At 30.2% G+C, this 14,489-nt stretch overlaps 1 protein-coding gene across 1 annotated transcript; it reads left to right on the top strand.

Moving 5' to 3' along the window:
* Positions 1-1,042: 1,042 nt before the first annotated feature.
* Positions 1,043-3,405, top strand: LOC140927223 (uncharacterized). Its single transcript, XM_073376862.1, has one exon. The coding sequence runs from the start codon at positions 1,089-1,091 to the stop codon at positions 3,093-3,095; it is 2,007 nt and encodes a 668-aa protein (XP_073232963.1). The 5' UTR covers positions 1,043-1,088; the 3' UTR covers positions 3,096-3,405.
* Positions 3,406-14,489: the final 11,084 nt, after the last annotated feature.

Genomic DNA, 14,489 nt, shown 5'->3' with positions numbered 1-14,489 from the left:
CTGCTTCATACCATTATTCAATGTATGGAAATTTTGGTGTATTTTCTTTATTGCGATCCTGCAAGGTTACGTGTTTTCTCACCACCTGTCTAAGTGAAACTTTATTCTAAATTTTGACTTTTAGTGCTTTTCTGTATGTCTCTAAAACCGCTCGACAGAATCCTTTTTAAACCTCATCACACAATCTCCACGATGTTTGTATTAATTAATGTCTGAAGCTTCATTGAGATTGATTCACTGCAACACCTTGAAATTTCAAGACGAACCTAGACCACGAACCGACCAAAAATCCGCGTTACAACATTCATTGTTTTGACGTTATGCTAATTTTTCCAAATTTTTTTCTTGCCTTACATACCTCCATGGCTTGCACATTTTAGTATGACTTTTATTGCATGTTTTCAGCACAACGTAAAACATTGATAGTGTTCACATCGAAATGTATTTGTTAAAAAAGAACAAAGTTTTGATGAGTTTAAGTTTAAGTCCATATTAGCTTTTGAACCAATTTTTCTATCTTGCCCTGTCGAACTTAAAATCAAACTTAGATCCAGGCATGACTGTCCAATACAATACTCACTGACTTTTACTCAACTAATAAAGCCAATATACACGCGGTTAGCTAGCCTGCACAAGGGACTTGATTCTAGACAGTCCCCACACTTACCAAACTCTGATCAGGTTGAGAAAAATAAAAAGCGGCTCAAAAACCACACATGAGGGAAGAAACACACAACCTAAGCGAGGTTAGCTGATTCTCTTTAAATCGTTCCGCATCAGTCGTAGGCTACAGAAACAATTTTTTTTTTTTTCTCTCATACAAATCCATGTATATTTTTGAACGTTACGCAACAGTGCCGATGGTCGTATTTTATTGATTACCTTGTTTCTTTTTTCACTTAGAAATGCTCTTTGTTCGAATGCAGAAATTTCAGTCGTGAATTTATTTCCTTATTTGGTAAGAAAATAGCAGAAAACTTCATTTCCCTGCAATGCAAATTAGAAAAGAGGGAGAAGATTGCATCATCAAAGGCGAATGAAACCTCAACCCGGAAGCAGCCAAAACAAGTTCCAGCTGAAATTCAATCATGGCGGAACACTTTGTTTTAACTAAAGGGCCTGCAGGTCAGTATTCTCCTGATCTGGCGAAAGCTTGCGAAGATCATTTTGCCAGAATCTATCCTGAATGTGTAAATTCAGAAGATCATGGAACGGTTATGTGCCCTCTCGTGTTTTCGTTTGGATACGTCGCTCCAACTGGTGAAGCTTCTGGCGCGACGGCGCTTTCTAAAATCGAGCAGGATACCTTAAGGGGTGATGAGGCCGAACTAAAAATTTTTCATATGCTTGAGAAGTTTGGCAAGAGCACAAATCAACCGATGTTTGTTTTTACACAGCTGAAAATATCGGAATTTATCAAAACTATTCTTCGACTGAAGTTACCAGCCGCTCATGCCATTTTCAATTCTCCATTGATTCTGGGCAAAGATCTCGAAATAATCGACTTCTTGATAATTCACCGAAAAATTGGAGTCATCCTCGTCGAGGTGAAGGCGGCTTTAAATTTCTCCAATACAGTACAGCGCAAAGCAAAATCCCAGCTTCAAAATGCAGAGGAAATTATACACGCTCTTTTACAGCAAGATGTGAAGCATGAAATCGCCATTCCTGTTTATAAATTGATAGCGATGCCCAATGTAAATCATCGCTGCTATGAAAGTGAAATTTTCATTAATCTTCGAGAAATAACAGTACGCTCGGTTGATAATTTTATGAGTTGGTGGGAAAAGGGATTTCCTGAAAAGAAATTTGGCCATCACGACAAGTGCAAGGTACAAAATCTTATTTCGAATTTTGTCGGTCAAACCTGTGAAGTCAGCGCTGATGTGGTCATATCAGACGTCTGCATGAAGATTGAAAAGCAGAAATTTCTTGAAACGAGCTATAAGAAGAGCACCAGAAAGGCGACATGTGGATCCCAAGGTGTCGAAAAGGCAGAAGCTGTGTTGGCGAAGCAATTTATGTTCCTTAATCCTGATCAGCTACGAATATGGAATGGTCCACGCCGTCAGTTTTTCAACGGTTCTAGTGGCAGTGGGAAAACCATTTTGCTCCAGTTCAAAGCTTTGGAATGCGTCAAATACGCCAAGAACGGAGAAAAGGTTTTAGCTGTGGTCCCCTCATCTCTGAAAGCACTGTTCCAGGCCTTTTTTGTAGAGCGTAACATTCATAGTGGAGTGGATGTTCTCTCCCCTGTTGAGTTGAGGGATCTGGAGAAGAATGACGTAAAATTCCACATCTTCGTTGATGAGTTACAGGCATTTCTTACGGAAATTCCAGACGCGTTGAAACTCTTAGAAGAACTAATTCAAATGGCAGATCATGATTGTTACTGTTGGATTGCTTATGATTATATGCAAATTAGCATAAGCGAAACGCAGGATACAGTGGAGGCTTTAAAATCCGGAGCAAAGGTACACGCTGAAGCTCAGAAAGCTAGCAAAACCTTCAACTTTCATCATGGCCCTTGCCTGTCAACAACGGTGAGAGCCACCTTTCAAGTTTATCGTTTTGTACAAGCTTTCGTTAAGGAAACTCTGCAGAAAATAGAGCCTCCAGGTTTCGATCACTTGGAAAAAGAAACAAGAGAGATTTTAACCAAATTTGTGGAACGTTATGATGTCTCAAACCACCTTGGCCACCGCATTTGTGGACCACCTGTTACAGTTCTCCAAGCTACAGATTCTGAATCTATGACACAAATCATCCAGGAACAGGTCAAAATGTGTACAAACGAGGATTCCCTACATCACGTTGCTGTCCTTCTTACAGATTCTGTCTCCAAGGAACACTTGTCTAGTGCTATAGCAAGGAGAGAAATTCCTGTTTGTGATATTGGCGACCAGAAGAATGCAGTTACCCTGGACTTTGCATCTAAAGCTCTTTCATATGAATGGCCTGTTGTTATTGCCATTTCAGGGTCTCCTCATCTGTCGTCTAATTACACCATGTTTACCAGAGCTGTAGCAAGGCTAGTGGTAATAACAAGCGGGGATGTAAGCGAATACTCTCCTATCCTTGATAGGATCATATGATCAAGCCATCCGTTTCATGCTGCATGATTTCCTCTACGTTTCTATTGGGGTTTCGTGACTCTTAGTTTTTAAGAGAGGAAGATGCTTGTCGGAAAATTAGAATTTAGACTGCAAAACAGTCGGTTTTTTTCTCAAAATCAGTAAAGAAATCGGTAAAGCGTGGCGTAAGAGTCTTAGCGTCTCTCCCCAGTCTTGCTCTGTTTTCAGCCTCGTTCCAGACCTTTTGTTTGACTGCTCGCGCGTACTTGAATGCGCAAAAATACGGACTGTTTTGCAGTCTAATTAGAATTATACCCTCGTACGAGACCAATCTGGGTATGGCTCAGGATTTATTTAACCCCTAAAAGAATCTACACTAAAAAAGGAAATCCATTACCGGATCCATTTAAGGCTGTAACAACAACAACAACAACAACAACAACTAAATTGCACATGACGTTTACAAGTAATAAATTAAAGTAAACTGAAAAGAAAAAATGATTCTAAATATTTCACACACCCTCCGGCTGAAGTTTAGCTTAAGCTAACCGAGGCGGAAGGTGAAGTGGACATGAAAGAAAAGTACGAATTAAAGACTAGATGTAATTATAAGTTTACCAAGAAAAAAAAAATTGATATCTTGTACGGCGTAATTATTTGCTAAGAGCAGTTAAATTTATTAAATACGTTACATATATTTTGTAGAGCATGGGTGTTGTCTATTAACTTAAGTGTCGACTTCAACATAGTCGTGCCTATCCATAAGATTATGGAATTAAAAACCCTCGAATCTTTCTCTTAAAAACGGATTTACAAGCATCTCTCCAGTCAGAAGGAATTAGTTTCCATACTTTAGCTCCAGTTCTTGAAAATGAGCGTTTGAAAATGCCCACCTTTGCTCTTTCTCTCTGGCGATTACTTTAGTAGCATGGCTAGTATTATATATGTGAATTTCATTTGACCCGGTGAAAATATGTCTTAACGGTAAGGAATCAAGTCCCTTTTAAATATCATGCATCAAATTCGCTAAGGTATCTAAATAGATCATACTTACAGGTTAAATCTTTGCTTTCATAAAAAAAGGAATAACATGAGCATAGCTGGGAGCAAAATAAATTAATTAAAGAGCGAGCGCGTTTTTTGAAGGATAAGAAGTTTGTTGAGGTACGATTTAGTTGCACTGACCCACACACATATCCCGTTGGATAAACATGGCTGAATTAGCGAACAGAGTAGTATAGTAAATGCTGCCATCTCACTCACTCACTTTATTTCTACCTCATCTCGCAACATCGCTCTCTTGTTCACTCATTTCGCAAAACTCATTCGTTAAACTCTCTTCATTCACTTCATTCAATTCGTTCGCTTCGCTCACTCATTTCATTCAGTTCATTCAGTTCGTTCAACTCATTCGTATTGCTTCAATCGTTCGCAAGTAGTCGCTCACATTGCTCGAAGATCTAGAAATAAAGTGAGTGAGTGAGATGTCAGCGTTTACTATACTACACTATAATAAAGTAGTGATAGTGATATTGAATCAGAAAATAAAAATTGATTTAAGAAATAAAAAAAATAAAATAATAATATAGTAAGCCATGTCTCAACAAATTTTTACCGATAAACAACTTCAGAGTTTGTCTTTGGACGAATTAAAAAAGATTGTATCACAAGAAAAAAAAGATCTTAAGAAAGATTATAAGGAATTACAAAAAAAGAGAAGATTGATTGAAAAATATAGAAAATTGACAGAGTTTAGAGAAAAAGTTAAACAAGGAAAAGTTAAACAAGTAAAAGTTGATAAAAAACCCAAAGTTGTTAAAAAAACTCATTCTAAAAGGATAAAATCATTTGAGGATTATTTTGAGGAATGTATAAAAAATAAAAAAATTCCTAAAGATACTCCTCCCTATTTACGAAAAGCTCTTGAGAGAGCTATAAATGAGTATGAACAAGGAATTGAAATTGAAAAATCAGCTCTAAACGAATTTGCTAAAAAATATATTATCAAGGGAAAACCAGGTATTTTACCTCTTGAATTTTTTATAAATAAAAAACGTGTTATTAAAGATTTTTTGAGAAATCATCGAAATAATAAAGTAAGATTTGTTTTAGTAGCTATTATGGAAAAAAAGGAAAAAGTATCAAAAGATAGTAGTTTAACTTTTAAAGTTCAAGATAAATCGTATTTTAATTCTAGTACTTTCAATAATTATACATCAACTAATATAAAAGATGTGATTAAACTAAGTATAAAACAGATTGATGAAAAATTAACTATTTATCAACAAAATGGAAGTGGGTGGTATTTTAAAGAAATAGTTCAACTAGAAATTCATACATCACAATTAAAACCAATGACAGGTTCTTCTTATATTCCTCTTCCAGATTGGATTATGAGAAAAAAAGCAATTGTTAGTATTCGAAATAAAGATGATAAATGTTTTATTTGGTCAGTACTTCGTTATCTTCATCCAAGAGAAAAGAATGATAGTCGATTGACAGATTTAAAAAAGTATGAGACTGATCTTAATACTAAAGGAATTACATTTCCAATGAAAGTAAAAGACATTACTAAATTTGAGAATCTTAATCCAGATCTTCCAGGAATAAATGTTTTTTCAAATGATGGACAGACTATTTATCCTTTGAGAGAGGTAAAGAAAGATTGTAAAAATACCATTGATTTATTTTTGTATGAAGAAGATGGTAAATTTCATTATTCACTAATTAAAAACTTTTCCCGCCTTGTACGTAGCCAAATTACTTCAAGAACAGATGAACCAATACAAATTTGTAAGAGATGTTTTTGTTATTTTACAAGACCGGAACTATTAGATCAACACATCAAATATTGTTCTAGTAATAAAACAGCATTTGTAAAAATGCCAAAACCAAACAAAACTTTACATTTTGAAAATTATGATAGACAACTTCCTATTCCTTTTGTTGTATATGCAGATTTTGAATGTTTTACTAAACCAATGAATAGTTGTTCCCCCAATCCTAAAGATTCTTACAACTATAACTATCAAAAACACGAACCATCAGGATTTTGTTTTTATGCAAAGGGTATTGTTAATAAAAGAATTAAACCAATCATTTATACAAAAAAATCAGATTATGAAGATATTGCTAAACTATTTGTAGAAAAACTTACAGAAATGACTAAAGGGATATATGAAGATTTTTATCGTAAACCAAAACCTTTAGTAATGAATCAAAGAACACAACAAGATTTTAATAATGCTGTTAATTGTCATATTTGTGGTGGTGAATTAGATAAAGATAGAGTTAGAGATCATTGTCATTTTACAGGTGAGTACCGTGGTGCAGCACATAACAAATGTAATCTTATGTGTAAAAAACCAAGAATACTACCAGTTATATTTCATAATCTTCAGGGTTATGATGCACATCTATTTATTAAACAACTTGCTAAAATAGATGGTGATCTTAGTTGTATTCCATCTACTGAAGAAAAATATCTTTCATTTTCTAAAACTATTAAAGTTGGAGAGTATAAAGATATTTATGGTGATATTAAAGCAATAAATTTTGAAATCAGATTTGTGGACTCATTCAAGTTTCTTCAATCATCACTAGCCAATCTTGTTTCAAATTTAACCCAAGATGACTTTCATATAACAAAACATGCTTTTAAGAATAATACTTCATTACTAACTCGTAAAGGAGTTTTTCCTTATGACTATGTATCATCAATTGAAAAACTATCAGAAACTCAACTTCCACCAAAACAGGGGTTCTATTCAAAACTATATGATGAAGATATAAGTGATGAAGATTACCAACATGCTATTAAAGTCTGGAATACATTTGGGTGTAAAACAATAAGAGACTATCACGATCTTTACCTAAAATCTGATGTAATGCTTTTGGCAGATGTGTTTGAAAACTTTAGGAAAACTTGTCTTAAACATTACAAGTTAGATCCAGCTCATTACTTCACATCTCCAGGACTAGCTTGGGATGCATGTCTAAAAACAACAGGACAACATCTAGAATTATTAAGTAATTATGATATGTTAATGATGTTTGAGCGTGGTATTCGTGGTGGAATAACACATATATCAAAAAGGTATGCAGAAGCAAATAATAAATATATGAAAAATTATAATCCTGAAAAGAAGTCAACATTTATACAATATTTGGACGCAAACAATCTTTATGGTTGGGCTATGTCTCAGAATTTACCAACACATGGTTTTAAAATGATGTCAAATATTACAAAAGAAGAGTTAATGAAAATTTTAGAAAAAACAAATGATAGTATGGCAAATACTGGTAAGAAGGGATATATTTTTGAAGTTGATTTGGAGTATCCACCAGACTCATGGGATCTTCATAATGACTATCCTCTTGCACCTGAGACAATGAAGGTTAATGGAGTTGAAAAACTAATATGTCATTTTAAACCAAGAAAAAATTATGTTATTCATTATAGAGCTCTTAGACAATGTCTTGAGTTGGGTATGAAGATTACTGCTGTTCACAGAGGAATATCATTTTACCAAAGTCCTTGGATGGAACCATATATAAGAAAAAATACAGAACTTCGAAAATGTGCTGCAAACAATTTTGAGGAAGATTTTTTTAAACTAATGAACAATTCAGTTTTTGGTAAAACAACAGAAAATATTAGGAAGAGACAAAATATAGTACTTGTTGATGATCGTAAAAAAGCACTAAAACTATCAAGTCGTCCAAACTTTGATAGATGTACAATATTTGATCGCAATCTTATTGCTATTCATATGAAAAAGACAGAAGTATATTTTAATAAACCAGTATATGTTGGTCAAGCAATTCTAGATTTATCAAAAACTCTAATGTTTGATTTTCATTATGAATACATAAAAAGTAAATATGGAAAGGAAGCTGAGTTATTGTTTACAGATACAGATAGTCTAATGTATCAGATTAAAACAAAAGATTTTTATAAAGATATATCTGATGATATTATTAAAAAGTTTGATACATCTGATTACAATCCTAATCATAAATCTGGTATACCAACGGGTATTAACAAAAAAGTGATTGGTATGTTTAAGGATGAAGTATCAGGAAAACAGATAACTCATTTTGTTGGATTACGTCCTAAACTATACAGCTATAAAGTTGAGGATGAACTAGAATTAAAGAAGTGTAAAGGAATAAAAAAAAATGTTGTAAAAAAGACATTAAGTTTTGATGACTATGTTAGATGTTTATTTTCTGGTGAAAAAGAAATGAGAAATATGAAAATAATAAGAAGTGATAAACATGATCTGTATTCAAAAGAGGTTAACAAAATAGCTCTTAGTAGTCAAGATGATAAGAGACATGTTTTAAATGATCAAATACATACTCTAGCTATTAGAGAAAAATATTAGATTTAAGATATAATAAGTAGAAATAATAAATGCCATATACAGAAGAAGAAATAAAAAAATATCTCAATATTTTACATAATTATAAAGTAGAAGAAAGTGAGGGGATTAAAAAGTCAAAAGTAGCTTCATGTTTAGGCTGTAAAAATACAGAATCTTTTTTCATTGATTTTGGTCAAAAAATATGTTACAATTGTGGAATGGTAAATGGACATGTATTAGGATTTTATGATATGAAAGATTATGATAGGGTACATTATAGAAAAAAGAGTATTTATCACAGGAAGTATTACTATGATAAAAAGGTTAATCGGATTTCTAAACTAATAGATCTTCCTGATGAACAAAAATGTGAACTTTACAACAGACTATTAAAAATAGATAATTACATTATGGAAAATATTAACAAACAATATTTTAGAAAGAGAATGATAAATATTAATTATGTAATAAAAAAAATTTTGGATGAAATGGGGTGTGAAAAGTATAAAAATTTAGATCTTAAAATAAGCCCTCAAACTTTAGAGATTTATGATAAGTGGTGGGGAAGTTATAAAAAACTGATAAAATAATTTTATATTAAAAATTTAATATAAAATTTAATATAAAAAAATTATTCTTTTAAATAATAATCATATAAATAATATATAGAATAAAAATATATAAAAAAATTATTCTTTTAAATAATAATCATATAAATAATATATAGAATAAAAATATATAAAAGCTTTTTTTTTAACAAATAAATCTTCATCTATTTCAAAATCTAGTTTTATTCTTTCTAAAACTTCATATATTATTTTAATATCAAGACTTTCATCTTTAATTTTAGATAACATTTTTTTTAGAATACTATCATATTTACTTTTATCATTTAAATCTTTAGTATAATTTTCATATTGCTTTTCACTATATCTAAAACTATCAATATTATAATACATACATAAGTATTCTCTAACAAGATTTTTTTTTAGTCTCTCTTTTTCTACTTTCATTTCTTCAAAAGTTGTTAGTATATAATCATCATTTAAAAATTCATAAACTTCTTTCATTGTTTTTTTTCCAAGATTTTCAATATCTTTTTTTCTAGTAACCAAATCAGCCATTTTTATTTATATTATTATATTATTCCTTTATGAAAAATCCAGTAACATATTCCAGTTAGATAACCAAGAACTTCACTACGAATTGGACAATCAAATACGTATACACATCCTCGTCCAAGTTTATAACGATCGTAAAAAGATTTAAAAGCTTTATAAAATATTAAATGATTATTAAGTATCCGATTATTAGATTTAATAGGTATATTATTTAGAATATAAATTATATTTTCAAGTGGAATATATTTTTTAAAAGTGGATTCGTATAAGAATCTATATATCAGCGCTGTCTTTATAATATCTTCTGAGTATCTTATATTTTTTATTGTAGGGTAGTAAAAGTTAACGTAATTAACAATAGTGTTTATCATTTATTAAACAATTATATTATTGGTAGTATTTTTTCTGATTTCGGTTCTAATGTTGGTTCTAATGTTGGTTCTACTTTAATTTCTTTAGACAATTCATAATTCCATGTAGTGTAATGAGAGCTATATTGTATACTATTTATAGATTTACCCAAAAAACTATATAAAAAATCCTTAAAGTCCTTACTACCAGGGTCATTTATACTTTCGTCTACATTTTTAAAAAATTTAAAAAATAGATGTGATTCTACCCTTTTTATTTGATCGGAAATAATATCTGATGACTTTTCATTTAATTTTATATCATATCTGTATTCATAAATAAAAGAAAGTAATGCATATTTTTTTAATAACAACTTTTTATAAGTATCAGAGTGACTATTCATTAATTGATGGTTATCAAAAAAATAAGATCCACCTTTACTGTCGTAAAATTTTGTATCGGGGTCTTTTAGATCGAAATAACTAAATGAAATATTTCTAGTTTCTAGTGGACCGCAGTCTGCTCTTTCATTTCCTTTAATATTAAAGTTGTAATGTAATACATGTGAAAAATCGTCATCAATAAATGGATCTTCTTCTAATTTTACATCAACTTTAAGATATAAAGTAGAATGATCATACATCATGTCTCTTATTATTTTAATAAGTTTTTCATTACTAAACACATTTAAATCTTTATTCATTTGTCTTCCGATGGAAACTTGTGATGCCATTTTTTATCTAATAAATAGATAAAAAATTAAAGTAATCAACAATAGTTTTTATCATTTTAATATATTTTTATTTTTCTGCTTCTGATTTTGGTTTTATTATTTCTATTTCAAGCGTTTTCGAATTAAAAATGTTGAAATGAGAGCTATATTGTATACTATTTTTAGCTTTACCCGATAACTCATCAACTTTCGCAGTATAAGGACCCCAATCAATTTCGTCTGCATTTTTAAAAAATAAAAAATAAATATACGATCTTAATCTTTTTATTTTATCATAAATATTATCTGATGTCTTTTCATTTAAATTTATTTCATATCTGTATTCATAAATAAAAGAAAGCAATGCATATTTTTTTAATAACATTTTTTTATTAGAATCAGAACTACTATAAGGTAAATGTGGATCGTTAAAAAAATAATAACCACCTTTGGTATCATAATAATTTGTATCAGGTTCATTCTTGTCGTGGTAACTAAATGAAATATTCATAGTTTCGGAACAAAAGCCTGTTTCACCCCCTAACATATTAAAGTTGTAATGTAATACATGTGTAAAACCATCATCAATAGATGGTTTTTCTTCTAATTTTACATCAACTTTAAGATATAATTTAAAATCATTATTCATCATGTCTCTTATCATTTTAATAAGATTTTTATTACTAAAATCTTTCATTTATCTATTTAATAGATAAAAAAATTAGTTTCAATATTAACATATTATTGAAACTTGGTTTCTAGATTATCTACTGCTAAAATGTTTAGATAATGGGTTAATCTTTAAACTTATTTCGATATTTAATCTCAAATCTATCTGGTTCAGGAGTTTGATCAACTATCATATCATCTATCAACTTCATTCTATCTACGAATTTTTGTTTATCCCATTCATCTCCCCTAAGTACAGCTCTTAATTCAATAAGAACTTTTTCATAAGTTGTGTAAGCAATCCGAGTCATTTCTATTTTTCTCTTGTAGTTATTTTTCTTTCCTACTCCAGCAACAATTACTCCAGCTCCATTTATTACTCCAAGAATAACAGGATTAAGTGTAATTCCACCAGAAATAGTTCCTACAGCAACTAAGAGTATACCAGTTATAGTAAAAAAATTATCAAGAAATTTATAATTTTTATAAGATCTCTTAAAACACCAATATTTTTTATGGTAGTAACTGTAAAAATCTTTTAGTGTTTTAACATCTGATTTTGATAGAGATGGGTCTATGTGATTAAAATCAAAAATATCCTTCATTTTATTATTTTATGTATATAATCTTAGTTTAGACTATAATACATAATTTCCTTTTAACTTTTCTTGTAGTAATATTTGATGATGTACTGAAGAGTCAATGTCGTAAAAGTTTGGAGAGTACATAAATTTTTCTATCACTGAATCTTTACATAAAAATTCAAATTCAAGGTTAGCTGAAGTTCTTACAATATTAGCGTCTAAGTCTGCGGAATAGTTACTTATATTAACTTTTGTAATATTATCATTAATACTTTCTGTTAACCATAAAACTATTTTTTTTCCACTAAAACTAGATGGTATTGCTAAATTTTTTCTTACATTACCAATATTTATGTTTAGTGCACGATTTGCATATAAATAGTATAAAAATAAAAGTTGTTGTCTTGAATTTGCATTAGTTACATCATATTTAGTTATACTAAAATTATTTCTTCTAAAATGAGAAAAAACAATACATAAAGTGTAACTTGTATTTTTAATTGGTGGTTTAAAAGAAATCTTATAATCATTTATTCTTAATCCAGTTTCTTTTATGTTATCCATTGTTTTACTTGGAAATGTAATATTTTGTGCAGAATTTCCTGTAATAGAGGCTAAAGAATTAAATACAACACCAATTGAACTTTTATTTAGAACATAATTGTTTGAATCGCTAAAGTCAAAAAAATGATCAAAATATTTTCTATAAACATAATTTTTTATAAAAGGTAAATTTTTATTTACAATTCCAACTGTTGCTGTATTAATTTCATTTACCATTCCAACTGTTGCTGCACTATTATTATTATTTTTATCAAGATTAATGTTTAATATTTTTTTATTATTTGCATTTATGTCAACATTGTATGTAACTTCTGTTGGTTTGATATCAAATGCTGTGTGATAGTCATAAACTTTATCTGGGTCGATATTGCTTACTTTACCCACAATACCATAAGTAATAAAATAAACTCCTGAAAACTGTCTTGGATAAACAGCCAGGTCAGTTCCTTCTTGTGATATATTAACTAAAAAATGAAGAAAGAACTTATTACCAGTTGACAACTTCTTAAAATTAACTATTATTCTATGGTAATACATAAATTGTGTTTGATTTGTTGCATCTGTATATCTATGACTAAGTTTTTTTACACTTACATTTTCAATTGATAATCCTGTTGAAGTTCCTTTGTCTACACTTATTTGAGACTTATGCCAAAGTTGATAGTCAGTGTTTAGTATTTCCAAACATAGTGTGTAATCTACATTAGCTGTTAATCTGTAAAAGTTAACTGACATTTTGTACTTATACCCACCTTGAGAATTTTTGTTTATTTTTACATAAATTACTTTGTGGTTATAGTTATGAAAATTACCTTTTGAAGGAGGTAAGTCTGCTATTTTTGATATAACAAAACTAGTTCCATTATCTATTTCATCAGTCCATTGTGATGCATTGGACATAAGATAACTAAACTGGTTATTGTAATGACTTGGTTGAACTGCAGTGTGATGAATTAGTTTGTCAGCGTAATCTTTATTTACAGCATCATTGTCTTGGGTTGGATTACTTAAATTTATTATTTTTTTATTGTTCATATTTAAGTTTCCAGTCATACGATCCGTTCCATCTTTTTTAAAGTAACCTGTTGTAAATCCTTTATCATCAACATACTTTTTGGTTGCAGCATCTGTATCATTAAACGGTGCTCTTAGACCAATTATAGATTTATTATTCATGTTAAGTGAGTTTAACATTTTATTTGTTCCACCAACGTGAAGATATTTTATATCTGTAAAGGCTAATGGTGTTGGTTCTCTGGGACCTAATGGATTTTGTAGATTTAATATTCTAGAATAATTCATGTTAAGATTACCTTTCATTGGGTAAGATCCATCTCTATCAAGAAATGTATTGTCTACATATTCTTTTGTAGGAGGTTCTTTTCCATCCAGTGGTGTGCTTAGATTTGTAATTCGGTATGTATTTTTCATATCAATGTTTGAATCAATTGTTAGCTTTGATGTCGAGGTGGGATTATCATCCACATACTTTTTGTTTGCTGCGTCATTATTATCTGTTGGTTTACCAACATTAGCTATTTTATTATTATTCATGCTTAAATTGCCAATCATTGTTCGTGAACCATCTCTGTTAAGAAAATTACTGTCTGCATATTGTTTTGTTGCTGGCTCATCTGCATCATTTGGATGTTTAAGGTTTAAAATACGAAATCTATCTTTCATATCAATGTTTGAATCAACTGTTAATCTTGATGTTTTGGGTGCCCCGCTAGAATTATCATCAACATACTTCTTTGTAGCAGCATCAGTATTAACAGTTGGTGTACCAACATTTCTTATTTTTTTATTTACCATATCATAATCACCATCAGAAGTAAGATTAAATCCAACTCCTGGTGCTCCTTGAATTCCTTTAGCAAATGAGTTATCTTTTTGTTCGTTAAATATCCCCATTTTATCTAATGATTATATTTTTCTTTTAAGGTAGAGGTGTTAGACTACTAGTAAAGTTTTTAGCAATACGTTTTTTAGGCTTATCAATGTACAAAAATGTAAATGGTTTTTTTGTTGCTGATCGATATGTC

The sequence above is a fragment of the Porites lutea genome, chromosome 2 (assembly GCF_958299795.1).
Source record: "Porites lutea chromosome 2, jaPorLute2.1, whole genome shotgun sequence".
In the NCBI taxonomy this organism is placed as follows: domain Eukaryota; kingdom Metazoa; phylum Cnidaria; class Anthozoa; order Scleractinia; family Poritidae; genus Porites; species Porites lutea.
Note: the sequence above shows the minus strand (reverse complement) of the source record. Positions and strands in the feature narration are given on the sequence as shown.

What these genes read in the sequence shown, in the direction of transcription:
- LOC140927223 (XM_073376862.1), top strand. Translation starts at nt 1,089, where the DNA reads ATGGCGGAACACTTTGTTTTAACTAAAGGGCCTGCAGGTCAGTATTCT.